This window comes from Vanessa cardui, chromosome 5 (genome assembly GCF_905220365.1).
Source record: "Vanessa cardui chromosome 5, ilVanCard2.1, whole genome shotgun sequence".
NCBI lineage: Eukaryota > Metazoa > Arthropoda > Insecta > Lepidoptera > Nymphalidae > Vanessa > Vanessa cardui.
Genome location: NC_061127.1, coordinates 9,723,724 through 9,736,480, shown reverse-complemented (window position 1 = coordinate 9,736,480; position 12,757 = coordinate 9,723,724). Strand labels below are relative to the sequence as shown.

General features: G+C 30.4%; 1 protein-coding gene across 1 annotated transcript; it reads left to right on the top strand.

Moving 5' to 3' along the window:
• Positions 1-11,203: 11,203 nt before the first annotated feature.
• LOC124529578 (NADH dehydrogenase [ubiquinone] 1 beta subcomplex subunit 10) lies at positions 11,204-12,622 on the top strand. Its single transcript, XM_047103351.1, has 4 exons — positions 11,204-11,433; positions 11,504-11,639; positions 11,983-12,122; positions 12,240-12,622. Exons 1-4 carry the CDS (start codon positions 11,337-11,339, stop codon positions 12,344-12,346), a joined length of 480 nt encoding a protein of 159 aa, XP_046959307.1. The 5' UTR covers positions 11,204-11,336; the 3' UTR covers positions 12,347-12,622.
• Positions 12,623-12,757: the final 135 nt, after the last annotated feature.

The following is a 12,757-nucleotide window of genomic DNA, read 5'->3' as shown; positions in this document are numbered from 1 at the left end:
ATTATTTTAAATCAACTATTATTTTTTTTAAGAACACAATAACATACCTACTAGCAATATGATGACTGAGAGACTGCTGCGACGATTGCTAACGATTTCTGTAATACTGATAAAATTTTGAGCATAATGAACATTATATTCCTACCAAAACAATGATCAACTATCGAACTTTTGATACCATCAACCAGTCTTATAGCAACATAGTGGAATTATCTCCAAACATTCTGGTCAAGATGTGAGGAGCCTAGCAGTATACTTTTATCGTACGCACTGGTCTTAGTTGTTGTCCACATTTAATTGATTTTTAAACATAAGTAGAAATTAATTATTAAAAACAAAACTCTTATACAAATCATTAGTATAAAATACAGGACGATACAAAAACAACGGAAGTTTTAATACAGATGATATTATTATGATATTTTATATTATAAGTTGATACGCTGTGATAAGTTTTTAATACGACCACCGTCCATCATATTACTAAAACAATCCGCCATATCAAGAAAATGGAAATTTTTGTTTACACGTAATATCTTTTCATCTTATTTGTATTATTAGTAAAAATTACTGTTTTTAAACACTACAAAATTTATATTACATGAAGTCATTTTTAAGAGTCAACTAATTTTTTTAGAATATATTTCGTGTATTTATCGACCTTTCATAACTAGATTGCTCAAATATTAATCTTTGTAATAAATACGTCAAAATCGCCGAAAATATAAATATAAGTAAGTGTAATCAATAACGAAGTCGACAAGAAAACTCAGTTAACATATTGATATAATTAATTAAATTATATATACACATTATATAAGAACCAAGACTTAAATCATTACATTCGAGTGTCACTTCATATATTTCTTTGGGACTGATCCAAAGGTCTTTTCTATGTAAAATAGTTAAAACATTCCATAAGAAGGGAATTTGTAAGATAAACGCACGGCTATTAATTTTATGCTGTCTCGGGTTCACGACCGTCCCGGAACGTGACTAGAGACGAGGCGGAAAATGCGAGATGTGAAAAGTGAAAAATTTATAACACTTAATACGGCAAAGACGCTAAATTTAAAGGAAATGTGACATGAATGAACTTTAAATAAAATAAAATTGAAAAATTGTCTTTATATAAAGCTTTATTTATCATTTTAAATGAACAATTACATATTATCTACTATACGAGTATGTGACGATCTCCGTGGTCGAGTAGTGTGTACCGAGGTCCCGGGTTCTATTCCCAGCTGAGTCGATGTAGAAAAAGTTCATTAGTTGTCTATATTGTTTTGGGTCTGGGTGTTTGTGGAACCGTCAGTACTTTTGATTTTCCATATCAATCAATCAATTAATCAAAATAAACTTTATTCAAATAGGCTTTTACAAGCACTTTTGAATCGTCATGTTACAATTAAGTGAAACTACTACCGGTTCGGAAAGTAGATTCTACCAAGAAGAACCGGCAATAAACTCAGTTATTACTACACTACTACTAAAAGTTAAAAAATTCTTGGCAAAAATGCTTTAACTATTTACATTGGGATCAGAGTAGTGTATGTGATGTTGATGTTGTCCAATACAAAATAACATGTCCTGACTGACTGCTTCATCAATACCGAGCGGAAACTATTAATGTTAGGGCCATGAAATTTGGTGAGTGAGGTTGTTTTATTGAATAGACACCAACTAAAGAAGGAATATTGAAATTACATATTGGAATTTTTCCACCCCTGAAGAGGCACAATGGGATTGAATGGAAATATGAACATTTATTTTTTGGGATATAAAAAGGTCTTAAATTGACGTCATATTTTAAATTATTCTGTAATATAATCAATTTCCACGCAAGCAAAGCCCAGGTCAACAGCTAGTTTAATATATGCGCTTATGTTCACTTAAAGAACAGTACGGCATGATACAATAATGCCGTACTGTTCTTTATAAGTCGTTTAGAAGCCTTCATATAATGACGGTCTTGTTTATTGAACGACACCCAAACAGCCAAATGCCAAAAATCATACCCTAATAATTTCATCTTGTAAGTACGTCTGTACCTCTGTTCATAAAATTTGGAAATACTTACGATGTAAGAAATATTTTCTTAGTGAACATAAACCCATAGGGTTTTAGTTAACTTCTGAAAACAGACAAAGGATTTTTAACGGTGATTTAACTGAAATTAAATCTGATTTTTACGTACCATACCATAAAATAGATAACAATGTATCAGTATTTACAACTTCACGGTGAAATGTATAAGTACTTTGTTGTAATTTAATTAATGACCAATATACAACATAAATAGATTGAGATGAAAACACGCTCCACTAGAAATAAAATTTTATATTTCAATTTCAACGATAAAAATATTGAAACAGAAATCTGAAATCTTCGTGGTGCATGCGTGAGCTCTTAATTACCTGTTAAATTATTACTTTCCGATATATGAAAACTATATTTAAAAATAAAATTGGGTCTTCGATTTAGTTTGTCTATTAAATCACTATTTTTTAACATGTAAGGCTTTGTGAAAGCCAGTCTAGGTAAGTAGGAGAAATACTCAGTTTTGTTGTTTCAGTATGACTACTGGCACAAGGGGCATAAAATCTTTGTGCTGAGGATTGTCCGTGCATTGGCGATGTAAAGAATGGTTATAAATTCTTACGGCGCTAATGTCTACCGAACGTCATGACCACTTAGCATGTGGTGGCTCATTGGTTCGCTGATCTATACTATAAATTCGAATACAGCAGTTTTTATAGTAAACTAAACTTAAATTGATAAAATATGAATTTCCATATCAGACGAAATAGTTTTCCCATGTCGAAAAAAATCGCTAAAATACATAGACACAAAAAACCTTCTCTAAAACAGAGAATAAAACTTTGGTAACCACAAACAACTCAAGGTGTTGTGTCTCTAGTTTAGGAAGACTTAAAATCATACAATAACAACTATTAAATGTAAATTAATAAATGAATTAAATTCTTCATGCATTGTAAATACTTACTTGCACTAACAAATTCTGTACCTAGAGCATAGTTCTGGCAAGAAAGATATAGTTCTAGACTATTAATTAAATACTACAGATAGGTATTACCTAAAGTTATTTACATGAAGATTAATTGAGTATATCTGAGACTGACACTGGTCCTTTGGTGCGAAGATGGTCTTATAGTGATTGGCTACATACGTTGCCACCTTATATTAATCTCGTATAAGACAATTTCTTACAGCTGCAAGAGTAGCTGAAGATAAACGGCGCAAATATTTGAAATAACTCGTAAATTACAAATAACTGGTACCTATTAATATCCGTCCTTCTAAAGTTGAAACACAATCTTTGGAGTAACCGTGCAAAAACAATTCTAGAAAGTATATATATCATGTTATTGCTTCTAATTCTGATAAACTAACAGTCTTACCAAAAGGTATTTATAGAGATAATAACGAGTGTTGGTAATGCTGGTACAGGTATACAGGTAACTACAGGTCCAACAAGTCTTTACATACATTCAACATATTAAAATTACAACTATTTTAAACATTAAAGTTTAATTTAATTTGTTCAATTTAAAATGGTAGGCAATTTTGATATTGTAAGCTATTTAAATAATAATAATATGTATTTTACGTAAATATGATTATGATTTGACTATTTTTTTAAATGTGAAAATATGAGCAAGGCGGGTAGTCAAATAAATTGTAAATGTAAGAAGGGTAATAGCTTTTAAAAGCACTGGGTGAATAGATTCACTCTCAGTTCGTTTGGGGTTTTGATGGCGAAAGTAATTTAAGGTAAGCTCATTGTACTAATTGTAATGTTCATTGTATTAAGTTAAAAATGTGTTAATGTTTAAAATGTGTTGTGTAAAATAAATATACTATGTGATGTGTATGTTCTGTTTTATTTTAGTATAAAATATTAGTAAAACGTTGACAAATTCAGAAGCGGGATAACTCTTCGCGCTCAAAATAGATACTAATTTTTTTTTTTGTGTTATTGTGTAACAAATTATGTCCGAATATTTTAAATTTGTTTCAGCAAGAACAATGAATAACTCAATGGAACAAATTCGTCAGTCAAGATCTCCAGTGTTAAGCATTGCCAAGCGACATCGAAGCCGGGAGGCCTGTGGCAGAGTTGTCTGCACGCCGCCGCGTCGTAGTCGACAAGCGAGAGAAATCGAACATCGAAGTCGAAGTCGGAGTCGCAGTTGCAGCGGTCGCAGAACGCAGCATATCAGCAGGGAGCGACATCGTTCATCGAGACCAGCAACACGAAATCGATCCCGCACGCGTGGAAGGTACACGGATCCGGCTGATATACACAGTGAGTTTATTTCAAAATTTACCGATATTATTCAGAGTATAAATGGCAGTCACAGTAAGGAACATTTTGTGAATTCAAATGTTGTCCCAGAGTTCGATCCGTCTCAAAAAAATCAGACAATAAGTAATTGGATAACTAAAGTTAATGAATGTGCTATTTTGTATGGATGGAGTGATAGACAGATTATACATTATGCGTTACCTAAGCTAAGTGGGGTAGCAAAAAAATGGTATGAAGGGTTATCTACAGTTTTATTCACTTGGGCAGAGTGGCAAACGAAACTCTTAAATGCATTTCCGTCAGATGAAAATTATGGTCAAATGTTATCAGATATGTTAGAAAAGAAAGCTAAATTTGGAGACTCTTTTTCGCTTTTCTCTTTACTTTTACGATAAAGTAGCGCTAATTAATCGTTGTGATATTAAAGGGAAAAGAGCCGTAGAATGTGTGTTGCACGGGATAGAAGATAGGTCGATTCGTTTAGGTGCAGAAGCGGCACAATTTGATAATCCAGATAAATTGTTAGCTTATTTACGAAATGTATCAACTAGAAATTTTGATAAAAGTGTGAAGAAAGGTAGTAAAGATATTAAAACTAATACTTATAGCTATAAAACTTCAATTAAGTGTTATAATTGTAAAGAAGAAGGCCACCCAGCCTTTAAATGTCAAAAACCCTTAAAAAAATGTATAAAATGTTCAATGTTAGGACACCTGGATAGTGAATGCTTTAGTAATAAAAAAAATGAGCAAAAAAGAAAAATTCTTTTAATAAATAAAGATTTTCGAAATAATGAATTAGATAAATATGTACAAGATATATATATAAATAATATTAAAAAAGTAGGATTTATTGACTTAGGGAGTGATTTAACATTAATACGTGAATCAGATGCAAAAGAAATTTTCAAACAATGGGATAGCAATGATAAAAGGCCTATGGTAGGATTCGGTGGCACGATTATCCACTCGTTAGGATCAGGCATAGCTAATATTAGTATCCAGGGCGTAAATGCTAAGGTACGTTGTTATATAGTATCGGATTCATTATTAAAGTATCCCTTACTTATTGGTCAAACTTATACCGAACAATCACATGTTAATATTTTAAAGACAAACGATAAACTAATTATTATGAGCAATTATGATGATTACGACAAAAACCAAATAAAAATAAAATTAAAAGTTGCCTCTAACGTTACAATTAAACAAATAGAAATAGTTGAAGTCATGAGTGACCCAAATATACACGGATCAATTTATGTAAAAAGCAGTTACCGGGGACGTCCAAATAATGAATATATAATTCAAGAAGGTATTTTTAAAATTGAAAATGGTCATAGTTATGTGTTAGTTATACCCTTAGTATCCACGCCGATCCAATTTATAAAAGGTGAACTTATAGCCAGAGCTGAAATGGTATTAGAGTCTTTCGGGTTAATTGAAGTAAATAGAATTGAAACGAATTTAACATTAATGCCGTTTAATTTGGATCAAATAAATGTTGGAGAAATCTCTTATAATTATAAATTGAAACTTTTGGAATTAATAAATTGTTATCGCGATTGTTTTGCAAATACTTTGAGCGAATTAGGCTGTACATCGATTGAAAAGATGTCTATTGATCTGAAAGATGATCAGCCAGTTATTTACAGACCGTATAGATTGTCTCATAGTGAACGTTATGAAGTACAAAGTATGATAGATGACTTAAGTAGAAACGGTATAATACGTGAATCAAATTCTCCGTATGCCAGTCCAATCATAATTGTGCGAAAAAAAACCGGTGATAAGCGACTCTGTATCGATTACCGTGCGTTAAATAGAAAAACCATTAAGCAACATTACCCCTTATCCCAATGGAAGATCAGATGCATAGACTTTCGGGATATCAATACTATTCTACTCTCGATTTAGCTAGTGGATATTACAACCCCAGACGGCCAATGGGAATTTAATAGAATGCCTTTTGGTTTAGCTAATGCACCAGCCATTTTTCAAAGGACTGTTCATAAAGCCTTAGGAACACATAGGTTCAATACTGCTATAGTATACATGGACGATATTTTAATACCATCTGTAACTATCGATGAAGGCTTAGATAAATTAAAAACTATATTTCAAAAATTTAGAGATGCAAATTTAACATTAAAATTATCAAAATGTTTGTTCTTTACTACTTCTATTGATTATTTAGGATTTCAAATAACATCTGAAGGTATTAGGCCAGGGAAAAATAAAATTGAGGCCGTTCTAAAGTTTCCTATACCAAAGTCAGTTCATTGTGTTAGGCAATTTTTAGGATTAGCAAGTTTTTTTAGAAAATTTGTTAAAAAATTTGCGTCCATAGCTAAACCTCTTACATGTTTACTTAAAAAGAATTCTATATGGATTTGGGAAAAAGAACAACAACAAGCATTTGACGAATTAAAAAACATTTTAGTAACGCGACCAATACTTGCCTTGTACGACCCGTCTCTCGATACAGAGTTGCACACCGATGCTAGCAAGCGAGGATTAGGCGCGATCCTACTCCAAAAGCAAAAAACCAATGAACTTAAGCCTGTAGCATATTTTAGTCGTCAGACTTATAGCCAGAAGAACAACATTTCTCGTCCTACGAATTAGAGACATTAGCAGTTGTGTCTGCTCTAGTTAGATTTCGGACATATCTCTTGGGAATCCATTTTACTATCGTTACAGATTGCAATTCTTTACGTGCTACTTTTCTAAAAAGAGATATAATTTCAAGGGTTGCCCGTTGGTGGTCACTTATTCAGGAATTTGATTGCACTTTCGTTTATAAATCTGGCACAAAAATGTGTCACGTCGATGCACTAAGCAGAAACCCTATATCAAACATAAATAGTGAAATAAATATAAATTTACCTTCTATTAATAAAATTGATGACAATTGGTTAAAGACTGTTCAATCATGTGATAGCGAAATTGAACGAATTAAAAGTATACTACTTGACTCAAAAAGTAACGATATAATAAATATTAAAAAGAATTATTGTCTTAAAAATAATAGTGTATTTAAAATCACTGACGATGGTCTTAAATGGTTAGTTCCTAAAAGTGTTCGCTGGCAAATTTTAAAATCAAATCATGACGATATTGGTCATTTTTCGTATGAGAAAACTTTTTCAAAAATAAAAAATAATTATTGGTTTCCGAAAATGAGAAAATTTACAAAGAAATATGTACAATCATGTTTGCAATGTGCACATAGTAAAGTACCGTCAGGAAAAAAATCGGGATATCTTCATCCAATACCAAAAGTTTCTAAGCCGTTTCACACAGTTCATGCAGACCATTTAGGTCCATTTAATGTTAGTAAAAATAAAAATAAATACATTTTATTAATAATTGACGCGTATAGTAAATATATATCTTTAAAACCTGTAAAAAACACAAAAGCAAACACCACTATTAGTGCCTTTAAAGAGTTCTTTAGAACGTTTGGTGTTCCTCAAAGATTAATAACTGATAGGTATTCTAGTTTCACGGGAAAAAAGGTAAAACAATTTTTGACAGAATTAGGCATTCAGCATATAATGAATGCAGTATCTACACCACGTGCCAATGGGCAAGTGGAAAGATATAATCGTACCGTACTTGACGCTTTAACTGCTATGAATCATGGACTTGATGAAACATTGTGGGATAGTAAAATTTTAGACCTACAGTGGGGTCTTAATAACACGGTTAATAAAAGTATTGGTTATTCTCCAGCGGAAGTTTTGTTTGGTGTTAAATTAACAGGGATGTCAGATAGTAAATTAACGTCGGTGTTGGATAATGATAAGAATAGAGATGATAGAAATTTGTTAAAAATTAGGTCGGAAGTAGACAAACGAATAACTAACAATCAGGAAAAACAAAAGCAATTATTTGACAAATCAAGATCTAAGCCACGAAAATTTAACATAGGTGAACTAGTTAGAATAGAAAAATCAATTACTTGTCCCGGAAAAAGTAAAAAAATTAATATCAAAATGCTCTGGTCCTTATAGAATATTAAAAACTTTTCCGAATGATAGGTATTTAATAGGGGATACTCCAATTACTAAACGAAAGGGTAGAGCAGTTTATGAAGGAATATATCCAGTAGAGCGTATATATCCATGGCTAAGTTTTAAAAGTCCTAACGATGATGATAAAGAAAGTAGTAGTGATAGTGTTAGTTATTAAAATAGTAAGAGAAAAGTCTTTAGATTATTTGTATTTGTACCCTGAATAATACACACCAAATGAATATTATAATTCGCGGTATAGGAAATATAAGTATATAATTTGAAAGGATACGAAAAAATGATGAATAGATTTGATAGGGATATAATATGGATATGATATGAATATGATATGGATATGATATGGATATGATATGGATATGATATGGATATGATATGGATATGATGTGGATATGGTATGGATATGATTTGGATATGACATGGATATGACATGGATATGATATGGATATGATATGATGTAATACGATGTGATATGATATGATATGTGATATGAAAATGTTAAAATGATCTAATGTAAAATTGTGTGATATCAAGATTAATTTAACATAAATATATTAATTTATGAGATAAGATTTAGTTTGTATACTATAAACTTAAACGTTTAAGTAAAATGAATAACAATGTTATATATTTTAATTGTACTTGATGATTGAATTGTTGTAATTGATTTTGTATAATTATATCATATTTTCAAATTATGTTCACAATATAATTTTAATTAAGATAAATAAAAGGAATTAAATATGTTTAAGAGATATTATTTGATAATTTTGTTCACGAGGACGTGACAAGTTTGTCAGGATGGACGAGTTGTAAGCTATTTAAATAATAATAATATGTATTTTACGTAAATATGATTATGATTTGACTATTTTTTTAAATGTGAAAATATGAGCAAGGCGGGTAGTCAAATAAATTGTAAATGTAAGAAGGGTAATAGCTTTTAAAAGCACTGGGTGAATAGATTCACTCTCAGTTCGTTTGGGGTTTTGATGGCGAAAGTAATTTAAGGTAAGCTCATTGTACTAATTGTAATGTTCATTGTATTAAGTTAAAAATGTGTTAATGTTTAAAATGTGTTGTGTAAAATAAATATACTATGTGATGTGTATGTTCTGTTTTATTTTAGTATAAAATATTAGTAAAACGTTGACAATATATACGTGTAAAAACATTACTAATTTCATAAATAATACTTTTCTTATCGCTTGTATAGACTTTGAAATATCTACGTTTTCCGTTTGAAACTTCGCACAGTGAATAAATCTTTCCCGGGCCAAAGTATTCGTTTCTATATTAACATTAATTATTATAGTTATTTAATATGGAATATTTACCATGTTTTATTTTTATTTTTAGTCTCGTGAAAAAGACATTTATAAATAATGTTGAAATATCGAGCTCGACCAAAAAAAAATAGAAGACATGGCAAATATCCCGTATAAAATAACAGTAATTATTAAAAGTAGCCATGTTAAATTTAAAATCTTAAATAACAAATATGTTTTTAACTTTTCTAGTTTTCTAATTAAATCATTTAAATCTTATGTTAAAGAAATCTTGTGAAATGACCCAAATGTTACAGGCTAATCTTAACCGAAAATCGACGGTGAAAATCCGGACAAGCGCCACTAAATTTTCAAGTTTTTAATTGGACCGTGTTGTGCAGAAACGTTCAAAGCCACAAAAACACTTATAAAAGTTATTAACATTCAAAAAAGAACACCAGTTATATCGTCACAGTTAAATAAAGTTTTACATATTATTTTAAAAACATTAAAAAAAAATCGTGTATAATTTAACAACTTTCATTATTTTTTCTGTGGGTTAGGTTAGATTTTTGCACGACGCGGTCTAATCGTCATTCATAATTTATCTGGACTTAATCGTGAGAAACACAAATTATTCCCACTTACAATATAGTCCACCAACCAGCATTGGAGTGGTTAAACGTGGTTAACATCTTCGTTTTTAAGGAGCGGGAAATATAATCTTTGCAGTTAAAGTATACACTTTAACTTTAAAGAAATATTTTCCAATAAAAGATTGTCAATTATATAGATAACAAAGACATGAAATTAGTATTTATTGATTTTCAAAGTACATAATTTTATCAAGATGGCCGTGGTAAATGTTAACTTTTGACCTTCATGCTCGTTCTTTCTGGCATAATCTCCTTTCTGAACTAGTGGTAACAGGTGGTTAATATCATCTAAAATAACTATATAAAAGTACTTGTTCTTACCTCCTTCAAAAAGACGTTAGAATTTAGTTAATATCAGTATATTATATTCATATTTATTGACATTATTCTAAGTATATTTACTTGAATCACTGTCCCAAGATATTTTGTAACATGATTTTAATTTATTTTTATGAAATATTTTTTTATAATACCCGTAGTAATGTAGTAGTTTAGTATCTCTGGTGGTTATTAAAAATATAAAAAAAAAAACTTTTTTTTAGAAATTGTTGACATGAAACTGAATATTATTGTGCTTTTTACAAGGATATGAATGAATTTGCTGGCTCGGTGTTTGTCATTTTATTCTTGTTTACGTTGATTTCTCATGCTTAAATATGTTTTAAGAATTAGCAATTCTATCTAAAGTTAAGATATACTTTTGAATAATTAGTATATCTGGTCATAGGAATAAAGTTTATGCAAAATTACTGGTTACGTATTCACTTCATAGACAAATTCCTGTAAAAAAATGTTGAGTACTTCTAATTTTTTAATTTACTTAAACTAAATTATTATAATAGGTACTAGATAATATTTTGTGTCTTTTTTTTCAGTGATATTGAAACTAAATACATTAGTCTGTGGTATCTTGAAATAATCTGAAGCACTGACTCAACTGTCATAAGCAATATATGTCAAAGTCGCTTTATATGAACTGTCAAGTTGTCAAATAATCATTAATGAATGTCCCATTTGGTAGGGACATCGATAACAATTTAGCAAAATGGTTCAAGGGGATCATCCTCCAGACGACAATGTATTTAGATCTTTTATAAACGCTGTATATAATACAATAGATGCTCCTGTGACATGGATGCGAGGTAGGAATCACATAGTCAACGCTCCTAACTGTTATGTAAGTTCGGTACTAATATAATTGTTGTGCTACAGAAAAGGTCGTGGAACCAAACCAGAAGAAGTATCCGTGGTATCACAAGCAGTATCGCCGTGTACCGACCATCGATCAATGTTATACCGACGATGTGCTTTGCGACTATGAAGCCAATTTGCAGTTTAAACGTGATAGGTTAGTTTTTCCCTTGTTTACTAAATGAAATATATTTTAACAATTAATTTTTTTCGATCATTCAATATAAAATTTGAATGTTTTATTTTACAATTAAGCAAAGATAGATATTAAATTAATTAATGTCATGTGTATTCTTACTGTTCTTCATTGTTTCAGTCTCAACATAATCTTTCAATGTCCCTCTGATCAGAATTCTGTTTAATAGTTTTATTTGGTGTGCTATGAATTTACTTGTAATCATTTATACAATTGACTCTATTACAAATATTTTTTACCTTATTTAAATGATCTTATGATTTTTCAAATTAGGTTTTACTAAGCAATAACTGTATTTTTACAGAGCTGTTGATTCCGAGATCTTGAACATTCTGCGTATGCGTTATGAGGATTGCATGATGTATGAAACACCTGAGCATCTGACTGTATGCAAGCCCTTATGGGAGAGATACAAAGCTGCGGAAGAAGCTTGGTTTATCAAATGTGAGTTTGTTTATTAAACTCGTGTACATTACATTATTTTTTACCATTAACAAGCAACACAAGTTCTTTATGGATAAAAATTATGTAGGTTGTTTATTTCATGCGTTCATGTTACAGATGGTGACCTTGGTGCTTATGCCGATGCTAGGAAAGCATACATGAAACAAAAACATCGTATGATTTGGGAGAGACGCAACGGTCCCCTTTCTGATCAGACCAAGTGAATACAGTAAAAAAATGTTAATATATAAGTAGATAACATTAAATGTCCTTGCAATAAAAATTTTAGTTAATAATTTGATCCTATTTTTACCCTTCATTTATATTATTTTTAATATTATCTATGATTGCTACTTGTTTTGTGTAAATAACTTGCAATTTTCTATTCCACTTTCTATATAAAATACATTTATGTTTCGAAAATCATGTGAATTAGCTTGTCATAAGTTGCAATGAGTAGCAGTTTGGTTGAAATAAAAGATATATCTGAAGAATAAAAATTGTTTTGTCACTGGAATAATCCATATTATTTAGATGCGATGAATTGGATACAATTTTGTTGCTTGCATCTAAATGTATTCACAAAAATATTCAATTAGTATAAACAAACCATTTACATTAAGTTATTCACTTGT